The sequence below is a fragment of the Dermochelys coriacea genome, chromosome 8 (assembly GCF_009764565.3).
Source record: "Dermochelys coriacea isolate rDerCor1 chromosome 8, rDerCor1.pri.v4, whole genome shotgun sequence".
Taxonomy (NCBI): Eukaryota; Metazoa; Chordata; order Testudines; family Dermochelyidae; genus Dermochelys; species Dermochelys coriacea.
Window position 1 is genome coordinate 84,869,212 of NC_050075.1, and position 25,604 is coordinate 84,894,815.

Consider the following 25,604-nt stretch of genomic DNA (forward strand, 5'->3'; position numbering starts at 1 on the left):
GCACGAGCATGCGGAGATGTGCCCTGGACAGGCTAGCTGGATAGCATGCAACTAACTCAAGTGGAGGGTGGGATGGCTAGGTAGTGGAGGGCCTTCACAGGGCAAAGATCCAACATGAAGCTTCAGAGGACCAGGGGAATATTCTCTCCAAAGGAATGCAAGAGAGGTAGAGGACTTCCTGAAACACAGCCAGAGACATGGGCAGCCCCATGCACTTAGCAAGCATGCCTAGATCTATCCAGTCTCACTTCTCATAGTCCATGTGACAACAGCCAGGACCAGATTCCGAAGCACAACACATTCAGTCATGAGGAACCATACTGACTGTCCACATGGATGAACATCAAGGCTGGAAAAGAGGAGCTTTAGATCTACAGCCCTGACCTCTATCACTTCAGGTAAGGAGCAAATGGCAGCAGAATGAGCTATTATCCCTTATATGGACCAGCTCCTAGAGGGGGACATGACATACTTTGCCAGTGGGTAACTATTTGTGAGATGGATTCTATTTCTGGCTCTGGGCACAGAGTATGGTCTAGCGGTTAGAGCAGTATTTACAGACAGGATAGCCGAGTCCACAGATTTAGCACAGTCGGAAAAATAGTGTGGCTAAGTGGGTGAGACCTTGGCTCGGTCGTGTTAAAAATCCAGGTTCTATACTGCCTGAAGTGACCCTGTACAACCTCTAAGGGCAGCATCCGCACAACTGCACCAACGTAGCTGCGCTGCTGTAACTCTTTAATGATGCTCTATGCTGATGGAAGAGAGCTCTCTTGTTGGCAAGGTTAATCCAGCTCCCTTGTAGTGACATCACTTAGGGGTGTGGATTTTGAGAACCACTGCTCTAGACTAGAGAAGTTATACTAGTAAGGCTATATTGGCTAGGCAGATGATTTTTAAATAATGTAATTATAGTGGTAAGCGCCAGCTTGGATGCAGTTACACTGACATAAAGGTGCCTTTTTCTAGTATAGCTTATTTCATTTCCTGAACCAGAATGAACTAGATCACTGAGCACTTTTATACTAGTATAACTATGACCACAATAAAAGGGTTTTGACACTAACTAAACCAGAGTAGTTGAAACAGCAAAACTTCCTCGTGTACACAAGCCCTCAGAACACGCCCTGCAGAGAAGCAAAGTTCTTAGGAGTTTAAAGTATTTTTTTTTCATAGATACTAAGGTCAGAAGGGACCATTCTGATCATCTAGTCCAATGATCCTCCTGGACAATGCAGGCCACAGAATCTCACCCACCCACTCCTACGAAAAACCTCACCTATGTCTGAGCTATTTAAGTCCTCAAATCGTGGTTTAAAGACTTCAAGGAGCAGAGAATCCTCCCTCAAGTGACCCGTGCCCCATGCTACAGAGGAAGGTGAAAAACCTCCAGGGCCTCTTCCAATCTGCCCTGGAGGAAATTCCTTCCCGACCCCAAATATGGCAATCAGCTAAACCCTGAGCATATGGGCAAGATTCACCAGCCAGATACTACAGAAAATTCTTTCCTGGCTAACTCAGATCCCATCCATCTAATATCCCATCTCAGGGGATTAGTCCTATTTACCCTGAATATTTAAAGATCAATTACTTACCAAAATTCCATTATCCCATCATACCATCTCCTCCATAAACTTATCAAGTAGAATCTTAAAACCAGATAGATCTTTTGCCCCCACTGCTTCCCTTGGAAGGCTATTCCAAAACTTCACTCCTCTGATGGTTAAAAACCTTCATCTGATTTCAAGTCTAAACTTCCTGGTGGCCAGTTTATACCCATTTGTTCTTGTGTCCACATTGGTGCTGAGCTGAAATAATTCCTCTCCCTCTCCTGTATTTATCCCTCTGATATATTTATAGAGAGCAATCATATCTCCCCTCAACCTTCTTTTAGTTAGGCTAAACAAGCCAAGCTCCTTAAGTCTCCTTTCATAAGACAAGTTTTCCATTCTTCGGATCATCCTAGTAGCCCTTCTCTGTACCTGCTCCAGTTTGAATTCATCCTTTTTAAACATGGGAGACCAGAACTGCACACAGTATTCTAGGTGAGGTCTCACCAGTGCCTTGTATAATGGTACTAAAACCTCCTTATCCCTACTGGAAATGCCTCTCCTGATGCATCCCAAAACCGCATTAGCTTTTTTCACAGCCATATCACATTGGCAGCTCATAGTCATGCTATGATCAACCAATACTCCAAAGTTCTTTTCCTCTTCCGTTACTTCTAATTGATGCATCCCCAGCTTATAACTAAAATTCTTGTTATTAATCCCTAAACGCATAACCTTACACTTCTCACTATTAAATTTCATCCTATTACTATTACTCCAGTTTACAAGGTCATTCAAATCCTCCTGTATAAAATCCCGATCCTTCTCTGAACTGGCAATACCTCCCAGCTTTGTATCATCTGCAAACTTTATTAGCATACTCCCACTTTTTGTGCCAAGGTCAGTAATAAAAATATTAAATAAGATTGGTCCCAAAACTGATCCCTGAGGAACTCCACTGGTAGCCTCCCTCTAGCCTGACAGTTCGCCTTTCAGTAGGACCTGTTGCAGTTTCCCCTTTAACCAATTCCTTATCCACCTTTTGATGTTCATATTGATCCCCATCTTTTCCAATTTAACTAATAATTCCCCATGTGGCACGGTATCAAACGCCTTAGTGAAATCTAGGTAAATTAGATCCACTGTGTTTCCTTTATCTAAAAAATCTGTTACTTTCTCAAAGAAGGAGATCAAGCTGGTTTGGCACGATCTACCTTTTGTAAAACCATGTTGTATTTTGTCCCATTTACCATTGACTTCAATGTCCTTAACTAATTTCTCCTTCAAAATTTTTTCCAGGACCTTGCATACTACAGATGTCAAATAACTGGCCTGTAGTTACCCGGATCACTTTTTTTTCCTTTCTTAAAAATAGGAACTATATTAGCAATTCTCCAATCATTCGGTACAACTCCTGAGTTTACAGATTCATTAAAAATTCTTGCTAATGGGCTTGCAATTTCAGGTGCCAATTCCTTTAATATTCTTGGATGAAGATCATCTGGGCCCCCCGATTTAGTCCCATTAAGCTGTTTGAGTTTCGCTTCTACCTCAGATATGGTAATATCTACCTCCATATCCTCATTCCCATTTGTCATGCTACCATTATCCCTAAGATCCTCTTTAGCCTTATTAAAGACTGAGGCAAAGTATTTGTTTAGATATTGGGCCATGCCTAGATTATCTTTAACCTCCACTCCATCCTCAGTGTTTAGCGGCTCCACTTCTTCTTTCTTAGTTTTCTTCTTATTTATATGGCTATAGTTTTTACTATTGGTTTTAATTCCCTTTGCAAGGTCCAACTCTACTCGACTTTTAGCCTGTCTCACTTTATCCCTACATGTTCTGACCTCAATAAGGTAGCTTTCCTTGCTGATCCCTCCCATCTTCCACTACCTGTATGCTTTCTGCTTCTTCTTAATCACCTCTCTAAGATGCTTGCTCATCCAGCTTGGTCTACAACTCCTGCCTATGAATTGTTTCCCCTTTCTTGGGATACAGGCTTCCGATAGCTGCTGCAGCTTTGATTTAAAGTAATCCCAGGCCTCCTCTACCTTTAGATCCATAAATTCTTCAGTCCAATCCACTTCCCTAACTAATTTCCTTCATTTTTGAAAGTCAGCCCTTTTGAAATCAAAAACCCTAGTTGCAGATTTATTTTTGTTAATCCTTCCGTTCAGTTTGAACTGAATTAGCTCATGATCACTTGAGCCAAGATTATCCCCTACAACCATTTCTTCTATGAGGTCCTCGCTACTCACCAAAATTAAATCTAAAATGGCATCCCCTCTAGTCGGTTCAGCAACTACTTGATGAAGGAATCCATCAGCTATCACATCTAGGAAAATCTGAGCCTTATTATTATTACTAGCACTGGTCCTCCAGTCTATATCTGGGAAGTTAAAGTCTCCCATTATCACGCAGTTTCCATTAGTATTTACTTTATTAAAAACATTAAAAAGGGCTCTATCCATATCCAAATTAGATACCGGAGGTCTATAGCACACCCCAAGCACTGTCGTAGAAGAGGCTCTACTAGTTATCTTCCCCAATGTAATTTTTGCCAGACGGACTCTGTCTTATCCATTCCATCACTTCTTATTTCTTTACATTCTACCTCATCATCGATATACAATGCTACTCCACCACCTTTACCTTTATTTCTGTCTTTTCTAAACAGCACATACCCTTCAATACCTGTAGTCCAATCATGACTACTATTCCACCATGTTTCTGTTATCCCTATAATATCTGCACCAGTAGCTCTAGTTCCTCCATTTTGTTACCTAGGCTCCTCGCATTGGTGTACAAACATCTTAATTTTTGCCGTTTGGCCTCGCTCACATTTTGTACCCTATTAGGCACAGTCATTCTACAGCCAGTATACCTATTAGACTGGTATCCACACTGCCCTCGCTCCTTATATACATTCTCCTACCCATGGCTGTATCCTTTCTTATTTCATCTTCTTCCCTCTCATTGCTAAAATCTGGCGTGGAGATTACCTGGACATCTCCCAACCATCTCCCCAAATTCCTAGTTTAAAGCTCTCTATGAGTTGTGCCAGGCTCCATCCTAGAAGTCTATTTCCTTCCCTACTCAGATGAAGTCCATCCCGAGAGAACTGTCCTCTGTCCATGAATGCCTCCCAGTGGCCATACATCCTAAAGCCCTCCTTATAGCACCACTGCCTAAGCCATCTGTTGACAGTCATAATCTTGTCACACCTTTGTTGCCCTTCTCTAGGAACAGGAAGGATCCCACTAAAGATCACCTGAGCCTCGATTTCCTTAAGTGTCTTCCCAAGCCTAGCATAGTCTCCCTTAATACTTTCCAGCGAGAATCTAGCCATATCATTTGTTCCCACATGAAGGATAATTAGGGAATTCTTTCCCGCTCCCTTTAGGATCCTTTTCAACCTCAGGTCTACATCCCATATCTTAGCACCTGGAAGACAGCACACCCTTCTATTCTCTGGATCAGCTCTAGTTACAGGCCTGTCTATTCTTCTCAATAAAGAGTCCCCGATCACATAGACCTGCCTTTTCCTGGTGACAGTGCTATTCTCCAGTCTCTCCCCTGTTCCTTCTGGCTGCAAGTTCTTTCCATTCCTATTTTCCCTTATAATCCTCTTCAACCCATCCTGTATCCTCCTGGGGCTCATATTTGGTGTAGTCTCCCTTGACTCTTCCCCTTTTCCTATAGGACTAGCCTCTCTTCTCTTCTTCCTTGCCCTTCCACCTTCAGCAACTACCTGCTGAGCCCCTTCTTCATTTTCCAACTCTGCAATCCTGTTCCTAAGCTCTATTTCTCCTTCACTAGCCCATCTTTTCCTCTGCCTGGTTCTTTTAGTCACATGCTTCCACTGACCACTTTCCTCACCCAGTCTCCCCTCAAAATTCCCCAGCCCTGCTTCCATCTGTAAGTCTGAGCTTTTCCCTTCAGATACCTCATATCTTTGCTCCATCATCTGCTCAAACCCCCTCCTAAACTCAACCAGACTTTCCACCTGCATCTCCAGACCTCGGATCTTTTCCTCCATCAGCTCTATCAGATGGCATTTCATGCAGAAAAAACTCTTACCAGGTTCCCCCTCCAGGATCATGTACATACCACAGCTTCCACATCCAGTCATCCTCATTGTATCTTCCACTACAGGAGTCACTCCCACAGCTGCCTCCGTATCCGTCATAGCCTTCCCACCTAAGTCCTGTTAATCTGGGAACACAAGCCACCACCAAAAAGACCACCCCCCACAGCAAAAACAAACCCCAAACAAGCACCACAATACAACCCCCTCTTACAAACTCCCACTCAAACTCCCCTGTTTACAGCTTCGTTTGCTAGCTCCTGCACCGCTGCAGCTGTCTGTGCAGTACATAGGAAGCAAAGGCACCCATTTGCACAGTAATACACATCACAAAAATGTAATAGTTATTATTAAAATACTCCCAGGTGTGAGTTTTAATGGTCCATTAATACATGCCTTGAGTGGCTTCACAGTGCTACTAGCGTGTGTATTAATGAGCCAATAAAACACGCCCTGTCATTTCTTGATGCTATATTATCCCATCATTTTGGTAATGAAATGCTCTTAAATCTGAATATACTATAGAAATGGAAGGAGATAAAACCACTGGTAAGGAAAAGGTTGAGAAATGGCAAGAAACTAACATGAAGTTTGGTTTCTGATTTTTCATATTAAGACTTCAAAACCAATCATTGGGGAATAAATTCTCATCTTAGACCAGCTCAGCAGGACATTCCTTTGCTATAAACTTGCCAGACTTTCCATAGCATAGGTGTAAGGTATCAAAGAGAATTTTAAAAAGGAAGAGATCCAAGACCGCTGTTTCTATACTATATCAACATGCAAGGAATGTGTCATTAAAAGAAGAAAGCAGGAGTATAAATATTTCACTCTGCATCCCTTCTTCACAAATTGCTGTGCCCATGAAGTAAACAGCTTTTTTTAGTTATTTCCAACCGCTTTTTGAGGAAAGTCTCCTAGTCTATACCTTGATTTTTGTTGACTGCGCTAGGGTTCAGCCACCCACTGTTAATGCAATGAAAATGTGGCTGTCATAAGGAGCTACCTGCTTTATTTTACTTAGGGAGGGCAGGGCTACATTTAAAAACGTTGCATCAGCACAGCTGCACCAATGCAGCTGTAGCACATAAGTGAAGAAGCTCCTATGCAGACAGGAGAGCTTCTGCCATCAAAGTAGCTAATCCACCTCTGCAAGAGACAGGGTAGCAATGTCAACAGGAGAAGCTCTCAGGCTGAGATAGCACTGTCTAGACTGGGATTTAGGTTTATGTCACTCAGGGATGTGGATTTTTCACCCCCCTGAGTGATGTAGTTATACTGATATAAATCTGTAGCGTAGACTTGGCCTAAGATTCTCTTCATGGTTGTCCCCATGGCACACTCAGCAGCACATCACATGCATTGAGTAAGTATGCAAAACTTACCCCCCTTTTAATGGTGGTTAAAAAAAAAACACCCTGCAACTCAGCCAAAACTTTCTCCTGAGCTTTGCTTGTTCTTGGATTCTCTCTCTGTCTCTGTCCCTGCTTCCCTCTTTCTCCTCAAAAAGGGGCTCTGGGGATGGATGAAATGACTCAATAGATCATTTTCATTTTCAGGGTTATACAACTACCCTGAATAAGCATGTTTGCCAAATTATTTTGCTAAAGTGATCTCTAGCAAAATAGTTATCAACATTTTAAATATAATTATGCCTGGTCTCCATGTAAATTTTGTGAGGGTGTAACTATTTTGGTTAGGGCTGTAATTATTTAATCAAAACAGTTCTATCATTACAACTCATAGGGAGGATACAGGTTTACTGATGTAAAAGAAGCTTATTCAAGAAAGGTTGCAGAGGTTCATCCATCCTTCTGACCACTACTCCATGCTGCTCATCCACATGGGCACTAATGACCCTAAACAGATCAGCAGTGACTACAGTGTTCAGGGAGAGAGAGTGAACGGGTCGGGGGTGCAAGTTGTGTTCCCGTCCATCCTCTCGGTTGTGGGTAAGGGATCATGGAGACGAATGCATGGCTGCACAGATGGTGTCAACAGGAGGGCTTTGGCTTCCTTGACCATGGAAAAGGAGGTCTGCAGGGAAGAGATGGGATCCACCTGACAAAGAAGGGGAAAGAACATCTTCACCCACCAACGTGCCATCCTAGTGAGAAGGGCTTTAAACTAGGTTCAAAGTGGACAGGTCAGAAAAGCCCACAGATAAACTTACCTTTTTTATGCTTAATAGAAGGGTAGATGTTTGTAGGAGGACAAGGGCATAGAAAATTACAACAGGGTCATAGGAGCAACAAGAGTGAAATCAGTAGCAGAATCTGCTCAAAAACCTATATGTCCAAAAACAAATGCAAGGAGTATGGGGAATAAACAGGAAGAACCGAAAGGGATTTGTACATAGTTAAATTATTATTTAATTGGCATCACAGAGACTTGGTGGGATAAATCTCATGACTGAAATATTGGTATAGAGAGGGATGTAGTTTATTTAGGAAGGACAAGTGGGGGGGAGGAAAGGGATGTTATATTATACATCAAGAATACACTTCTAATGTCCAGAAGGAGGTAAGAGGAAGACCAGCTGAAAGCTTGTGGGAAAACTCTCTAGATCCCTTCCAGCACTACATTTCTTTGATAACTCTCCTGAAAGGTACAAATTCTTCCTATATTTTCCTCACATGATAATTTCTTCCACCCCTTATGCATTCCATTACAAAAAAGTATAAATTAAAAGGAGTTTTACTGATCCCATCAAGTGTGAAAAAATGGCAGCTATAACAACTCAAAACTCAGAAGACTGATCCTGTACGTTGGTGTAGCACATTTTGTCCCTGAAGATGTAACCATATGCTCAAGGGTATGGCTTCATCCACCACTCAAGTACAGCAGCCTGCCAAACTACACATGATTTTAGGACAGACAGCTCGGAAGAATTACACACTAAATTAAACTGCAGGGACCACAGAACTTGCTGAGAATCCTCTGTGCAGAGGGATCCTCTCATATGGAAGAGACCCACCAGCCCTGCTATGTTCCCTTCCCTCTGGACACTGAACAGTGCTCTCCAGGGGTTGAAACACCACATGGAGGAGAAAGCAGGCAGTGGGTGGGCCAGGATGGGCCGTAAGGCCTTTCCCACAGAACCCTCTCCATTATGGTAAGTCCCCATACACTCCCTTTACAAACACAGATCCCAGCAGGATGCCAGGAACCCAGGATCAACATGGATTCACAGGTCCTCTACACAGATGGCCCAACGTCCTGCAGATCCCCAGGAGCTGACGAGTGCATGGGCCAAACCTATGGCCTGTTCTGCAAGGTGTGGGGGGGGGAGGAGACAAACACCATACCTCAGACAATGCAGAAGTTTGGGAGGAAATATCTATGAGCCTTCCCTTGCAGAGTTTCTCTCATGGAAGGGACAGTCAGGCCCCAAGTTAGAGGGGCAGTATGCTATCATCCAAATGGCAAAGACACCAGGACTTACTCACTTTGACAACCTTCAGCTTTCTTGCCCCCTTTAAACAAGCTTCTACCAAGTTGGGCAGTTCAGTAGATTGAGCTCGGCTTTGTTATTTTAGTCCCAGGTATAGATTTAGCATTTCCCTGCAGATATTAGCACTATTTATATTGCAACAGGGTCTAGAGGCCCTAAACAGGTCCAGGCCCCATTGTGCTGGGCACTGAACACACATGGTAAGAAGAGAGTTCTGGCTCAGAGAGCTGACAGTCTAGGTTAAGAGGAGATTCAGCCTGGGGGATTAACCAAATAGACTGATGGAGCAGTGGCAATAGAAGAACTTGGTTGCAGAGCCTAGCTATGGCCCTGACCAAGCAAAGCACTTGAACATGATAGGCACATACTTAAGAGCTTGTCTACACTTACTGCACTGCAGCAGCACCTCTGTAGGGGACTTAGTGAAGACTCTACTTACACAAATGGGAGAGCTTCTCCCACCGGCATAGGTACTCCACTCATAGCTATGTCAGCCCTCCCATCAACAGCACTGTTTATACCAAGAATTCAGCCGGTTTAACTGTGTCGGCTCAGGGGTGCGGATTTTCCACACCTCCGAGAAACATGGTTACACTGACATAAATCCGTAGTGTAGACCAGGGCTAAAATGTGTAAAATTTGACTTTTTAGAGGAAGTTTTAAACAAAAGCTACGGATATCAGTAATCCCAGCTGGCCATCTGCTTAGCCTGCCTGCATGCCTTGTGAGGGGAAATGTACTCTCACATTTTGCCTTTGCACCATATAGAAGTGATGTCCTCAGAAAATACAAATAAATACAGGATTTTACTCGGGATAGCTTCATTTTCAATTTCACATATGGTCACTGGGGCAGCACCTCCTTACAGCAATCAAAAGGCATGCACGAAATAACCTCTATTCACTGTATTGTAAATGTGCATCATATTCAAGGAGGGAGGAAACCTCTTTCTAGATTCTGTATTTAGCTCTTTGCTGCATAGTTGTCCAGGACCAGAGCAGGTCCTAGGCCCACTCCATGTCTGGGATATAGCTTTATGACAAATTCTACCATATTAGCTCTATCCACTAAAAATAATAATTGTGCCATGAAGACAAAAAGCATACTTCCATGAAAAGAGACAGTTTGGGGAGAGGAATGGAATAATCCATAAAAAATACCCCCTGATTTCCCCCCTTCAACCAATCTGCCTACTGTTAGACATGTAAAAGGCTAATGTTTATGTTAAATTATTTCTTAACTTGCTTTAAAATATTACAGCTCCATTTGCTTTAAAATATTACAACTCGACATCCTCCGCAGGTGATGTCAATACAGAATTTAAACAGACGTCAGTAAACATTTGTATAGTCATTCTTGTAGCACTTTCCAATGCAAGGCAAGCACATATGATGACCATTCTCAAAGTGAGCAAAAATTGGTGCTTGTCTGAAGTCATTTCCTTTATTTGTTTACAGGGCTGACCATTAAAAAGTCAACATTTACCAACAGTTGACACAGCAGAAGCTGTGGTCTCTCTGACCTCACAAGGATAAAGGGGACTTTTTAAATGGCAACCATTAAACCTATCCAGTGTTCATTGCTATGGCATGTGGGAGCCACAGTAACAATTAACCACAAGATAAACTGGTTGTGTCCAAGACAGACTAGGTGAGTGAACGGTGGGTCTGCCATGGATTTTATTTAGAGCGCTGCAAAAAAACCAAACATCCTGTGTGCTGTGCCCTACAACTCAGTAATTATGGACTCTGGCAGAACACTAGGAGGAGCGAGCATTGCTGTGTCCACTGAGATAGAATGCCCCACCGCTGATCTGAAGACAAAGTTTCAGAAACCCTCAGCAGAGACAACCCACCAGATCTTAACTGATGTTACAGGACAGACAAAGACGTAACAAAACGGTACCACTCGCCTCAGATTACTCACTCAGTAAGTATTTACACTTTGATAACCTCAATATTTGTAGCATTCAAGGTATTTCCTATAATATGGATAGTAAAAAGGGAGGACTCGGTATCTTTTTAATGTATATGAAACTAGCCAGTTTCTAATAGTCACCATTGTCCTTTGTGCTTATACAGTAATTTGGATCAGAGGATCCCACTGTGCTCTACAGACATTAACCAAACCTCCGCACCTCTCTGAGGCAGGTGTTACTCCAGCCTTCCTACAAACTGAGGAAGTCAGTTACATGAGTTAGTTGCGCAAAGACACAATCTGTAGCATAGCTAACATTAGAACACAGGCATCCTGACTCTCAGTCCACTGCTCTCTCTGCCAGAATACAGCTCTCTTTGAAAATCCACCTCCACAGGAGAAGCAATCCTCCACCTACTCCACCCCCTAGACATCAGGGTACTGACTACAATGGACCAAAAAAGCTACAGAACACAAAAACCAAAAAGGCAGTGTACAAATGGGGGCAGGACAGGGTAGTTTCAGGAAAAGGGTGTAGCTAACTGCAACTCACGAGTTTGGTACATATTCTGAATTTCATCATCATGTTAAAACAATTTGTGAAGTCCCTTTATGGTGTCTACTACTTTCCTTTTGTGCTAGGTCTGAAAAATCCTACCCATGTAATAAAGCAAGTGTTTATGGTTTGGAGATTGAATGAAAAACTTGTATCTTGAAGTGAATAATGAATTATTTCTCTCTCTAGGCAATTAGATTATTCATGTAGCTTGTCTGGCCGGAAAAGTCACGTCTGCTTTACTGTAATCCTAATCGCCACATATCTCTTTCACTTTTTATCCTCACACCTGCCTCTTTTAACAAGATTAAGAATTAGACCAGTTGTCTTTAGAGAGCACTAGCCGTTCTGTGGTAACCATTGATTTAAATTTAAAGGATCAGACCCCGGTGGAACTCAAGGGTTTTGGAAAAGCAGGATTATATGATAAACGGTCTATAAAGGAAGGCTCTGCAGAGATCAGATGTGTGCAGATTGGCCCTGCAGAAGGGGAAGAATGCTGCCACCCTGGGTAAAAGACCTTTGATTCCTGCAAAGGGGCCTGCTTATTCACGTTTCAGGCCAGAGGGAAAATTTCTGCAAAAGAACTTTCCTAGTAGTAAGAAAAAGTAGTGAAGCTAGTGATCTAAAATATACATCTATATCATATTTTGGATGGGTGGCAGATATGACTACCGGTGACATTTAAGAGCAAAATACATATTTTTATCTTAGTAATCCAGGCCCAGTTGCGAGAGCTTATATGTCAAGTCCCATGTCTTTATTTATCAAATCACTTCTTTCAGCATTGCCTGTTCCTGGGAGTTAGTTACTGGGACACGTCAAGAAGAGATTTCGGCATCTGAGGCAGCTTTCAACATATTTACTAATAAAAACTGCAACAAGCTACACGTGCATGAAAGCAAACTAAGACACAGGCACATACTGTTTTACAGAGGCGCTGGGGCAGGGAAAAGAAGGACAATAAGGGGGTTGTTTGTTCTTTTAAGAAAAAAGTTCATCATATGAATGTCGTTCTTGGAGAAACAAGGATTGTTAGTATTTGAAGAATACTGTAAATTCAATATTTGCAGTTCAGCAACTTTGCAGATATTTTGGAGAAATACAAAATCATCATATGAATGTCGTTCTTGGAGAAACAAGGATTGTTAGTATCTGAAGAATATTGTAAGTTCAATATTTGCAGTTCAGCAGCTTTGCAGATATTTTGGAGAAAGCTGCTATTTCAGGCTATCCCAAAGCTTGATCAGTCCTTTGTTAGAGGACTAATCAAATTGAAAATAAGGGATCATTTGCAGATGGGTCTGCATGCCATGCTATATTTACTTGGTTGAACGTGCCATGCATGTGTTTAAAATGTAGGTGTGGAAAAAGGTGGCAGACTGCAGGTCAATGAGACCCATCAGCTTCTTTATCTTTAAACCATGGAATAAAAAACACAAGTGTTCTGATAGTGACTCCCCGCTGGTGAAAATAACATAATGAAACAAAGATTCATGGTTTTTGTCAGCTTGCACTTCCACCTCCTCCCATCTGATTCAGTTCTTCTGTAGTGCTATAGAGATGCTCCCATCTACAAAATATATTGTTTGTGAATACTTTTCTCTGAGTAAAGAAAGCAGCTGGGAAGAAGGTATCTGACAGGAAGATGTTAGTGCAAGAGAAGTTTCTGTTCATATTTGTTGGCATTTGTTGGGAAAAATCCTTAAAATAGTGACTCTAATTAGTGCAATTTGGCTCTAAAATGTAGTAGCATATGGCTCCTACGTAAATTCAGAAGGGGAGTGTGCTTAAGGAGCAACTTGGTGCATGCAGCTTTTGTAAGCCTGCAAGCTTTTCTTTAAAGCAGTAAGTGCTGCACGTCGTGGAAAGAAAACAGCTTCTACGATTTTGTCTTTTGTATTGTAAGCCTGTTTCCCTCATGCTATAGCTCCTGAAGGATTTCAGCTCAAAGTCAACTAAGACGAGACAGAGCCCTGCACCCCCTTTCTATTATTCTGCACACAGTCCCTTTCCCACTAGCTGATAGCCTGCAGTTCTGACAATGCAGGGAACAAGGAAAAGAATGGCAGAACAGGGAAGCAGAACACAGCTGTGCGTTTCAGAATCTCTCACTATTTATTTGCCAAACAAAACCAATACTCAAAGAGTCAGCTAAGATTAAGATGCAATAGGACCACATTGAATCCGTGCCTCAGAGAAGCAAGGGGCTCTTTTTAACAATGCATTCAAGCAACAGATAGAGATTTACCTTCAAAATGCAGGCCATGTTCTTTTTCTATCCTTCCTACCACAAAGCAGCAGGATTCTACTTTGTCAGAAACAGTTCCAGTGTGAGGCAAAAGGCTGGTAGAGCTGCAAAACTGCTATAGCCTACATTCCTGAAGATCCAAATCAGGGTACCACAATTCTAAGATCCGTTAGTCCTATTAGTCTTTTCATGCCCTGTTTGTTCCACCCATCAGCTTCTGCCACTGGCTAGAAGCCAGCTCAGTACCTCCCCTTAGTCACATGACTGAATTTGACTCATGATTCTAGCATGTATTTTTTTAAGCTCTTGAATGCTCTCTATCATATGATATATACCAAATGGCAATTTTATAGCGTGCAGATCCCTGTGGCATTTGAAAAGCAAGCTGCTCATTTACAGGGAATCCAGATTAGTCCCTCTAAACAGATCAACAGCAAATACTTCTCTCAGTCATGTCAGAAGAGTCCAGAGTGTCTCCCTGTTATTAGGACTGTAAAAATCTTTAGGTCGGCGTGTAATGTTTGTTTGCATTCTCAACTCTCTTTATATTACTGGAGTTTGCCTTTTTCTGAAACACTGTAACTACCTGTAAAAATGAGCCACTCACCAGGAGTAACCACCATAAATATCCCATGAGAAATCCTTCTATTGTGCTGTGTGTATCACTTTGTATTATAGACTCATGTATTACTGAAAAGAATAGGAAATTATTTTCATTTGGGTAAGTCTGATGACTTTGAAAATGTCTTTGAAAATGTCCAAGCAGCTCTTTGAAATGTCTCTGGCATTTGTTTGAGCTTACCTGGACTGCAGAGAAAAAAAAAAGAAAGATGTTGTTGAAGTCATCTTCCTCCATCTGGACACAGGCTATTTTGCTACCCCCTTCTCCATCAGGTTCAGTCTCCTCTTTCAAATGCAAGGCTCCACATAATATTGTCCCCACCTTCACCTTTGCTGTTTCTGCCCCCAATACTCCTCCCACTATTTATATTCTTCCCAGGACTTTTGCCTTACTTCTCCCTCTCTCAGTTTTGCACCTTTCCATCTGGATTCCTCTACAGGTGGAATATACAGGTGGAGTCTCCATGTTCTCGTCACCCAAGCTGCCCCATTCCCATTCTAATCCCTCATTAAACCCACCCCTTTGAGAAATCCCTCAGACTGGCTTCCTTGTCAATCAGTAAATCCTAGATCTTCCATCACCTGAGCTTTTGTCCAATCTTATCTCGTGTTTGTCTAACACTGTAACTAGCTGCGATGTTCACCTGAAATAAGCCCTTCTAGGCATTGATTCTGCTGGGGAACAGTAAGTGCAGACACAGGCAGGTAGATCTTTATTGCACCTGGATGAAAGAGAGATGGGAATGGCTATCTGGAGAGAAGATCTAGTGTGTGGACTGAGCAATCTGGAAGGATGAATTTTAGGAGCAGCCAAGCCTGGGAGAAGATTCGAACTCAACTTCGTTGACATGTTGGTAATAAAAACCCAAGTCCCAACACGGGAGCAAGTTTGGACTCTACACAGCGTGTGGACTGTTTCTGAGAACAGGTTGGAAAAGCACCTGCTCATATGTAGTGTGCAGTGTGCCCTTGTTGCCAAGAAGGCCAATGGCATTTTGGGATGTATAAGTAGGGGCATAGCGAGCAGATCGAGGGACGTGATCGTTCCCCTCTATTCGACACTGGTGAGGCCTCATCTGGAGTACTGTGTCCAGTTTTGGGCCCCACACTACAAGAAGGATGTGGATAAATTGGAAAGAGTACAGCGAAGGGCAACAAAAATGATTAGGGGTCTAGAGCACATGACTTATGAGGAGAGGCTGAGGGAGCTGGGATTGTTTAGTCTGCAGAAGAGAAGAATGAGGGGGGATTTGATAGCTGCTTTCAACTACCTGAAAGGGGGTTTCAAAGAGGATGGCTCTAGACTGTTCTCAATGGTAGCAGATGACAGAACGAGGAGTAATGGTCTCAAGTTGCAATGGGGGAGGTTTAGATTGGATATTAGGAAAAACTTTTTCACTAAGAGGGTGGTGAAACACTGGAATGCGTTACCTAGGGAGGTGGTAGAATCTCCTTCCTTAGAGGTTTTTAAGGTCAGGCTTGACAAAGCCCTGGCTAGGATGATTTAACTGGGACTTGGTCCTGCTTTGAGCAGGGGGTTGGACTAGATGACCTTCTGGGGTCCCTTCCAACCCTGATATTCTATGATTCTATGATTCTATGTAACACCGACAGACCCTGGTTGTGGGCAGGCAGAATCAAACCTGGGACCTCTAGAGGTAAATACATGAGCCTGGGGCTGGATTACCCAATAGGCAGACTAAGCATGTGTTTAGGACACTAGCAAAGCAGGGGGCATCAAAAAAAAGATTTTTTTGGAAAAAATTTGATAGTTGATATTTCAAAAAAAGCATAAAAGCTGTCATCATGGGGAAAAAAATCAGAACTTTGTTAAAAGAAAAGGAGTACTTGTGGCACCTTAGAGACTAACACATTTATTTGAGCATAAGCTTTTGTGAGCTACAGCTCACTTCATCGGATGCATCAGAACTTTGTTAGACTTCCTTACACTCCACTACACACTCTTCCCCCGTTTTTCTGTTCTCTTTTTATTACTTATCCCCACCTAAACCAGGGGGGCATCCTACTAATGTAGATCGAAATAATGCAAGGAAATCCGATCCTGTCATGTATTGCAATAAATTTATGTTTTATTATTGATATATTCTTCTGAGTTATACATACTTGATTTGGTTTTTTTTCCCTCTTTCTTATATTATATATTATGATAGACCCCCAGGCCAGTTGGGTACAGCAGAGTAGCCCCTTATTGGGATCCAGGAAGTGGGTGAGCGAAGCCTGTCAACTGCTAAAGGATCCTCCCCCAGCCTAAGAGGGAGGTTCCCAGGACCTGGAAACCAAATAATTACAGAGGACAACTAATGAAATAACAGGGACAGGAGTGCAGTCAAAGGGTCAAATGAAGGGAACCAGACGGGCACACCGAGCAGAGAACCCCAGATAACACCCACTGCTCCTCGAAGGCGTCAAGGGAGTCAGTGGACGCTGCCCAGAGGAACTCTGCCCAGATATGTGAACAGATGGAGGATCGGAAATAGGCCCCACAGTCACAGGAGACTCCAACCTCCTCACCCTGGTTTTATAGATGGCCACTTTAGCCAGGGCCAGGAGGAGGTTGACCAGGAGGTCCCATGACTTAGTGGGGCCATGGATAGCGAGTGCATAAATAAGTAGGTGAGGGAAAAAGTGCAGCCAAAATCTTAACAAAATATTCATGAGGAGCCAGAATACGGGCCTGGCTATTCATGAGCAGCCTGGCACACTCCAAATATATGTACGCCAGGATTTCCCTCACACCGCAAAAGGGGCAGGTGTCTGGGATAGGGATGAACAGCGCAAAGTACGCACCCGTACTCATGGCCCCGTGAAGGAGCCACCAACTGATATCCCCAGCGGGCCTCGGGACTAGGGTGGAGCATAAGCTGGCCCACCGGGGCTTCTCACCCTCTAGAGGTGGCAGGAGGTCCCGCCACTTTGTGTCGGGGCAAGATGCGAGAGTGAGGACGTGAAGGGTGTGGAGCACGAGCATGCATAGATGTTTCCTTGGTCTGGAAGTGGACTGACTGCAGATCATGCAGTCAGCTCACAGTGAAGGGACGGGGGGGGTGTCGGGTTCACGGGGCATGGGCCCGATGAAAAGGTCAGGAGGACCTGGGGTGGAAGGTGGGTGGGGCGTGCCCTTGTGCAGGACTCTGTCGAGGTAAATCTGAGCAGCGGGTGGCAAAGCAGCCCTCACCTCCTGGAATACACGCCGGGGAGTACGAGGTCTGGAGAGCCATATGCGCTGAGCGAGCATCAGGGGATCCAGCCAGTCTCCCTGGTCATAGTCCAGGGGGTCTCCGATTCTGGTGACTTCTGCCAGGATCAACTTCTGGCGCACCGAGGGGGACTCCACGATCTGCACACAGAGCTAGGGGTTGTGAAGCAGGGACTCCGCAAGGAGATCTGCCCCCATGGTGGCCGCCATGGACCTGGTTGCTAAGAACAGATTCCAGGTCCGGAGGAGGTCCTAGTAGAAGACCGGCAGCCCGAAGAGGTCTCGCAGAAGACCTCTTGGATGGAGATAAAGGAGCTGCCAGTCATATCGAAGCGGTGCACGAAGGCTTGCGCCAGTACACTCCACGCTGGACTACCTGTACCATAAAGGAGTCGCTGCAGGGCCTGGAGGCGAAAGACATGGATTTCAGGCTCTGCCCTCCCTCCTCCAGGGATAGATGAAGAACCCCTGCAGAGACCCAGTGCAGTCCTAACCAAAAGAACTCCAGAATTGATGTCCGGAGGTTGGCCAGGAAACCTGGGGCTGGGACCAGGGTGTTGAGCCGGGACCAGAGCATGGACAGGACTAGATGATTAAGCACCAATGCTCTCCCTCGAAGGGAGAGGCACCGGAGTAGTTCTGTCCATTTCCGGAGCCACTCTATCACCCTGCCCTCTAAACCGTGGCAGTTCTCTGGTGGAGACGGATACATGGCAGAAAGATAAACGCTGAGATAGAGCAGCTGACCTGTGCTCCACCTGAAGTGCAGGTGGGAGGGAGCTCGCCTGCCATCAGTCCCCTACCACCAAGCCAGAGCTCTTGACCCAGTTGACTCGGGCGGAGGAGGCTGCCAAATAGATGGCTTGGCAAGCCTCCACCCGCACCAAGTCACCCGGGTCTTGGACCACGAGGAGCACATTGTCGGCATATGCCGACAGGACCAGCTGCAGCTCCGGCTCTCGCAGCACCAACCCCGTCAACCTCCTACAGAGGAGACAGAGGAAGGGCTTGATCGCCAGAGTGTACAGCTGGCCCAAGAGGGAGCACCCCGCTGTACTCCTCGCCCAAAGCTGACCATTTCGGTCAGGGTCCAGTTCAGCCTGACCAGACACACTGTGGAGGTGTACAGCTCCTGGAGAAAACCCACAAACTGGGGTCTGAAGCCAAACGCTCACAGTGTGCTCAGGAGATACCCGTGGTCCACCCTGTTGAATGCCTTCTCCTCATCCAGGGACAGTAGGGCGAACGACAGACCATCCCTACACCCGAGGTCCAAGAGGTCCTGGACCAGATACAGGTTGTCAAAGATGGTGCAGCCCGGGATAGGTCTGTAGGTCTGGTCTGGGTGGACCATGTCTGCCAGCATGGACCCTAGCCACAGCGAGATGGCTTTTGCCACGACTTTGTGGTCCATGCTGAGGAGCGAGATGGGATGCCAATTTTGTAAATCATGGAGGTCCCCCTTCTTCGGCAATAAGGCGAGCACGGCTCACCTGCACGAAAGAGGAAGGACTCCGCTCTGCAAAGACTCAGCCCAGACAGTGACTAGGTCTGGGTCAAGGACGTCCCAGAACACGCGGTAGAACTCCACGGTCAGCCCAGCCATGCCCAGAGATTTATTGGTGGGCGTGCGACGGAGGGCTTCCGAGAACTCGGCCAGAGTGACAGGCAGCTCTACCCGGTCTCGGTCACCCGCTCTGACCGTCGGGAGTACATCCCAGAGCACTCTGCAAGCGTTAGGATCGGTCAGATCCAAGGAGAAAAGGCTTGTGTAGAAGGCTCTGGCCCTCCCGCAATCTCCGCCAGATCCGTGAGGGGGTACCATCCTCTGCTAGGAGACAGGCGACGTGCTTCTTGGCCTCCCTCTTTTTCTTCAGGGCATAGAAGAAGCGGGAACTGCGATCCGTCTCCTGAAGGAGACGGATGTGGGATCGAACAAAGGCACCCCGGGCCCAATGGTCCTCGTGGGCCCGGAGCTCCTCCCACTTCTCCCAGCATGCTCCGCAGAGGGATGGATCCTCGGGGCTGGCAGCCAGACGCCTCTCCAGCTCTAAGGCCTCCCGTTCCAACTGCCCTATCGCCGCATCCCTCCATTGGCTGGCGCCCTGGATGTGGTCACGGCAGAAGAGCCGGGCGTGCACCTTCCCCAGGTCCCACCACCACCACACCAAGGGAAAGGCGCGCCGCTGCCCTCACCAGGCCAAGCAGAACTCCCAGGAGGACGCCACAAAGCCCACATCCTCCAACAAGCTGTTGTTAAAATGCCAATAGGCCGGCCCCGGCCTCTCTGCACAGAGAGAGGCCGTTATGGTGGCTAAATGATGATTGGAGAGCGGGCCGGCCGGATGCTGGAGGAGCGGGCCCGTGAAAGGTGGAAATGTGATAAGTAGATGCGGTCCAACCGGGAGTGGCGTGACTGATGGACCTCCACCCGGACAAAGGTGAAGGTCGAGACATCATCCGGGTGGTGGTCGCGCCAGACGTCCACCAGGGAGTGATGTTCAACTATCTCCTGGAGGACGTCCGCGGCAGCCAGGCACTGCTCAGTCCCCAAGCAGTCCCACTCCTCGAGGGTAGTATTAAAGTCCCCACCCAGGACCAGGCACTCGCAAGGATCCAAGGTGCCAAGGAAGGCGGACGCCTGCTGATAGAAACGCAGCCGGTCTGGGCCCGATGTCGGGGCATAGATGTTGACGAGGTTGACCATGAGCTCCTCCATGTGGACCCGGAGGTGCAGCAGGTGGCCCAGCACAGCCTTGGCGACCCCCAGCACCTCGGGCCGTAGGTCGGGGGAGAACAGGGTCGCCACTCCAGCCGTACAAATTGTGAGATAGCTCAAGTAGACCGTGTCCCCCCATTCCAGCTGCCAGCTGTCTTCAGCGGCCGGATCCATATGGGTCTCCTGCATGAAAACCACAGAGTACCCCCGCTCCCAAAGGAAAGAGTGCACCTGGCACCTGCAAAGACCCATCCTACAGCCCCAGGTGTTCGACACTGCGATGATGAGAGGTGCCATGAGGAGGGCTGGGGGGGGATCCTCGCAGACAGGATCGCTCGTGACCCCCATCAAGCTGCTCAACAAACTGTGACCTATCCTGTAAGTGAGTAAGGAGTCACAGAAGAGGCGGACCCGCTGGTAGGCTGCAATGGCCTGCTTCCCGGTCCTTTTACCCTTCCCCATGAGGGCCCTCAGGGCCTGGAGGATTTGATGGAAGTCCCCCCTTTGCTGGAGAGCGAGCTGCATCTTATTATGGGAGCCATGGATGTCCTCAAGGAACTCCCGCAGCTCCTCTTGCAGCATATGGGGGGCTGGGGTTACTAGTCCCGGCTATCCTCCAGAGGGACCTCTGACCCATCCCCGTGGCCCACTGAGACGGGATGATGAGACAGGCAGGCAAGGGGTGGATCCCTGACGTGGCGCCCGATGGGTTGGAGCCACGTGGCCCCCCTGAAACCACAGCTCAAGTGAGGGCGGCGGAAGGAAGATAACAGCCCCTGGTGAGTCAGGACAGGGAACTATAGAGGCCGCTCCCTGGGGGCCATCCTCTGGGAACGAGGAGGTGACTGCCCCAGGCACGTCAATGGCATCACAGGAGGTGGAGGGGATAGGGATGGGGTTGGCATCGGGGCAGGGCAGGGATCAAAAGCAGGGGCAGGGCAGGGGTCAGGAGCAAAGTTAGGGAGAGGGGAAGAGGCAGGATCTCAGGACCCAGTAGCCGGGCTGCTGGGAGGTGGCCCCTCTTGGTGAGGCTCAGGGATCTGGGGGACGGGAAGGAGGCCCTCTGTGATGCTGGGCTCTGACTCCATGGCTGGCGTATTAGCCACGGCATCGGAAGATAGACAGTCTGCAATGAGGTCCCTGCCTGGGAAGGAGGTCGATTGCCTCACACTACGAGGGACTTCCCATGGGGCTTGGGTCCCGACTGCATCGCACTGGCCATTACCTCAGTAGGCTCAGTGGCGGTCAGCAGGGTGCCATCTGCGTCCGGGCATATGGAGGAGCCCAGGGGACCCTCGGAGGCGGAAGTGGAAGCAGCAGTTGGGGAGGGAGCATGGGGAAAGGGGGACCAGGATGAAGTTGCTCAGATCAAGGCCCGCTGGCAGAGGGTGTCCTCCCCCTGGGTGACCAGGGTCAGACCCAGGACCTCGATCTCCTCATAGATAGAAGGAAGATCTCCTTCTACCACCCCAGAGGTCTCCCTGCCAGTGCCCAAAGCGATGTTCGCCTCGGGGCTCACAGGGGCTCCAGATGGTAACAGGACAGCAGGGGCTCTATCGGGGGCCTTGAAGGGAAGGGACTCCAATGGAGGGGTGGTACTGCCCTCCTGTGCTGCACGTCTTCCCCAATCGGTACCAGTGGATGGAACGGCCTTGGGCAAGGCAGAGGGCTCGGCATCGGTGCTCCCCTTCCTGGTCTTCCAGGGGGCTTCCGCATGGAGCGGAGCTCAAGCCTTCTTGCTTGCCCTGCTTTCCCTGTACTAAGGCCCAGCTCTCCATGGCATCATCTGGGGGCTGGCTAACAGGGGTTGGGTCGGGGGGCAGGGGCGATGGCTTAGGGACCATGGGAGGCAGCGTGGGGTGGCATGAGGGAGGGAAGATTCCCCTGGGGTGGGCCCTCTCCCATGCCTGGTGGTATCCCTGCCGCACCCTCTTTTATGGGCCCTGCCAGATTGCAAGCAGCAGAGGCGGGGCTCTCCTGCTCATCTGGGCGCGCTGGGGGAAGTACCCCTTGGGCCTGAGCGGGAGCAGTGGTGGACTGAGGAGGAGGAGGGGCAGCTCCGGGCACTCAGGGGCGCCGGTGATGATGGGGCCAGCGCCCTGCCGGGGCTCCCGGATGCCCCTCCTTGCCGGGCCAGGGGGCAGTCCCTCCGAACGTGCCCCATGTCCCTGCAGAGGTAGCACCGGGCCTCCCCCGTAGAATAATGCACTTGGTAACGGGCCCCCTGGTAGGGGACCAGAAATGACCCCTCGAGCACCACTCCGTCACGTGCCACCAGCGGCAGTTGAAGCTGCACTTGCTGGCGGAACGAGAGGACGTGACGGAGGGCGGGGTCTTTGCAGCCCAGTGGGAGAGGGCTGATAATGGATAGGGGCTTCCCCAGGGTCGAGAGGGAGGGTAATAGGGCGGCATTGGGAAGGAAGGGAGGGACTGAGGTCAGGACAAGGCGGACGCCCAGGTCGTCCAGCAGCTCCAGGGGGACGAACACGCCCCCCACTGCCAGGCCCTTCTCCACCGCCTCCTGGGCGGCGGCCTCCAATGCTAAAAAGAAGATGACCTTCCCGTACATTTTGGAGGCCGCCACAATAGCCTTGGGCTCCACCACCCTCACCAACACCCGCACGTAGGTCTCCATGTGGGGCAAGGCGGGCACCAGGAGGCAACGGACGCCGTGCTTCCTGGTCATGGTGGGAAAGGGGCCCCGGCCGCTATAGCTGGTAGCGGAGGCGGTGGGTGGGTGGGAGAGATGATGTAGCGGCAGGTGGGGGGGCCGCCGCCACCTGGGCATATGCCCTGGGGGCCGAGGGAGGGACACCCACAGAGCTGGTGGAGGGAGCAGCAGGTAAGGACGCTGCGGCCGGTGGTGAGGCTGTGGCTGTGGGGGCAGTCCTTGCCATGGAGGGCCTGGTCTTTTTGGTGGGGCCCTTCCCCTTCTTCTTCCCCTGGCCCTTCCCACCAGCTGGATCTGAATCTGAGGGAGCGATGGATGTGGCAGCAGCGGATGTCACCCCGGTGCCTGCCGCTGCCGGCCCCCCAGCAGGGGCGGTGGCAGGTGGTTTGGCAGCGGAGGTAGAGGCTTGGGGGGGTGACGGAGGGGCAGGCGGGGGAGGGGCAGCTGGGTCTGTGGGAGGGGCCCCACCCACCATGTCCCCCGCCCTCATGAGCAGGGAGGGGAAAACACCAGAGAGAGGAGGGGAAAAGAGAGGCAGGTCGACCACTCCTCCCCACTAGGCAGCAGGCAGGGGAGGAGGGCGTCAAAAGGGGTGGGCTGGACGGGGGGGGGGGGGGGCTATCTATGGCTCATAGGGGGCAGTCACCGACTCAGGATGGGACTCCGGCTCCTCTAGCTGCACTAGAGGAGGGGGGTCATAACAACATTGGGGGGGTTTGCTGTGAGATAGGGGCAAATTCAAACAGGGGAAGAGCACAAGCGCACGGGAGGGGGCATGGGCGCACTGAGTAAGGAGCCAATCAGGGCAGAGGAACCATGTTGAGAGGCGGGAGAACCAGGCTAGAGGTAGGACAGGGAACCGAGGGGCTAGCTTCAGAGGCTGGGGCGGGGCAAACAAACAAAAGCTGCAGAGGGAAAAGGGTGGGGCAGACAAACAAACTGAAGCTAGTGAGGTGCTGGGGTAAAAGTGGGGCAAAAGGGGCAAATGGGACAGGTAGCAAGGGACAAAGCTAGGGACTTGCTGAAGGGGGTCAGTTCAAGGGGGGAGAGGAGGCACATGCACCCACGTGCTCTTGCACAAAAAAGTCAGTATGGGCTGGCTGCTGCTTCAGGCCCAAAAGATGGTGAAAGGGCGCGGCAAGCCAAGCAAGCAGTGGAGTCCAGAGGCAGGAGCTTGAGGCAGATGGTAGCTGTCCACTGCAGGTGGTGAAGGGGGCAGCAACGATAGTGGTGGTGGTGGGGACACAGATGGACTGGGGGGCAGGCTCCACACCACACCCCATGTCCCCACAAACAGTCAAAACCCTCACCACAAGAGCACAGTTCAAAAGTTACTCAGTCTTAAGGCCCCCTCCACAGGGGTCTGCAGAGTCCCCGTGCGCTCCCCCAGCAGCAGATGGTCCCTTTTCTTCTCCTCCTTCGGGGTCCAGCAGCTCCTGGGCAGCAAAGGCAGCAGCAGTCCAGTGGCCAGGCAGATAGAAAGGACCCCTCACAGGTGGAGGTGATGGTGGTGGTGTCCACAGCAGCAACAGCCAGGGCTGGGGTCCCTCTTCCCCACCCCCAGGGGCTGTAGCTGGAGCAGCAGCAACCAAGGGTGGGGAGGGGGGTTCCAGCCACTAGCCAGCAACCAGGTAGCAGAGAAGGGGGGGGAGTGTCTGGTCCAGCCACAGGAACAGCTGAAGCAGCAGCAAGAGCCCAAGGCCCAACAGCAGGAGCAGCCTCCCTTCTCCCACCAGGCCAGTTCAGTACAGCAAATGAGCCGAAGGCAGATATATTGGCCACTGGATTAAGTTTTCTGTTCCCTGACTGACCAGAGCAGGGGCTGCTCAAGGCTAATGAGAACACCTGACTCCAATTAACCTGCAAAGAGTCAGGTGAGGCCATTAAGCTAATGTGACCACCTGACTAATTAAGGCACCTCTGATAATATAAAAGGGCTCACTCCAGTCAGGCAGAGAGGAGCTAGGGAGAGGAAGTGTAGCTGGTTAATGAGGACACCCTCAAGTCATTGGTAAGAAAGCCCTCAGGTAAGGGTGAAGAAGGAGAGCTGTGGGGAAGTGGCCCAGGGAAATGTAGCAACTCTGATAGAGAAAGGTTTGTTACCAACATCTGCTACCATTAGGTCCCTGGGTGGAACCCAGAGCAGAGGGTATGCCTGGGTTCCACCCAACCCACCACTACAGAAACACCTCCTGGGAGGGGAAAACAGGTCCCTGTCAAGACAGGAAGCTAAACTGTTTTGGCATGAGGCTGTAGGAGCAAGAGAGACTGTGGGAATTCTCTCACCAACCTCCATTGCTGGCTTATGATGAAAAGGGCTTAGTAGACTGTATCCCTGGGCCTAGAGAGAGAGAAGGGCTATATGGAGGGTTGTAGTGAGCCTCTGAAGCTATCATAAACCACTTGGAAGCATAGGACCCACAGGGACAAGGTTGGAGCTCTACCACAATATATACATAAAAATAGTATATGTTGTGTAATTTGTTTGTTTTTTTTTTTTAAAGTTCAGATAACTGAGATAAGGGGCAGGATGAAATATAACCAACTGAGTGGAGCAC

General features: G+C 48.4%; 1 protein-coding gene and 1 long non-coding RNA gene across 3 annotated transcripts in view; one reads left to right on the plus strand and one right to left on the minus strand.

Annotated features, from left to right (window-relative positions):
• ST6GALNAC3 (ST6 N-acetylgalactosaminide alpha-2,6-sialyltransferase 3) overlaps positions 1–25,604 on the minus strand; it is a 399,069-nt gene that overhangs the window by 318,333 nt on the left and 55,132 nt on the right. The window contains exon 1 of one of the 2 annotated variants that reach the window (XM_038414889.2): positions 13,819–14,046. The exons of the other annotated variant lie outside the window; for it this stretch is intronic. Within the exon in view, the coding sequence (XP_038270817.1) occupies positions 13,819–13,836 (18 nt within the window). The 5' untranslated portion in view covers positions 13,837–14,046. Of the gene's footprint in view, positions 1–13,818; positions 14,047–25,604 lie in introns of those variants that run through there. 2 annotated transcript variants of the gene reach the window in all.
• LOC122455445 lies at positions 10,599–25,599 on the plus strand. The gene is made up of 3 exons (XR_006273654.1): positions 10,599–10,744; positions 10,850–11,023; positions 25,551–25,599. It is a non-coding gene; the product is annotated as an uncharacterized LOC122455445 (long non-coding RNA).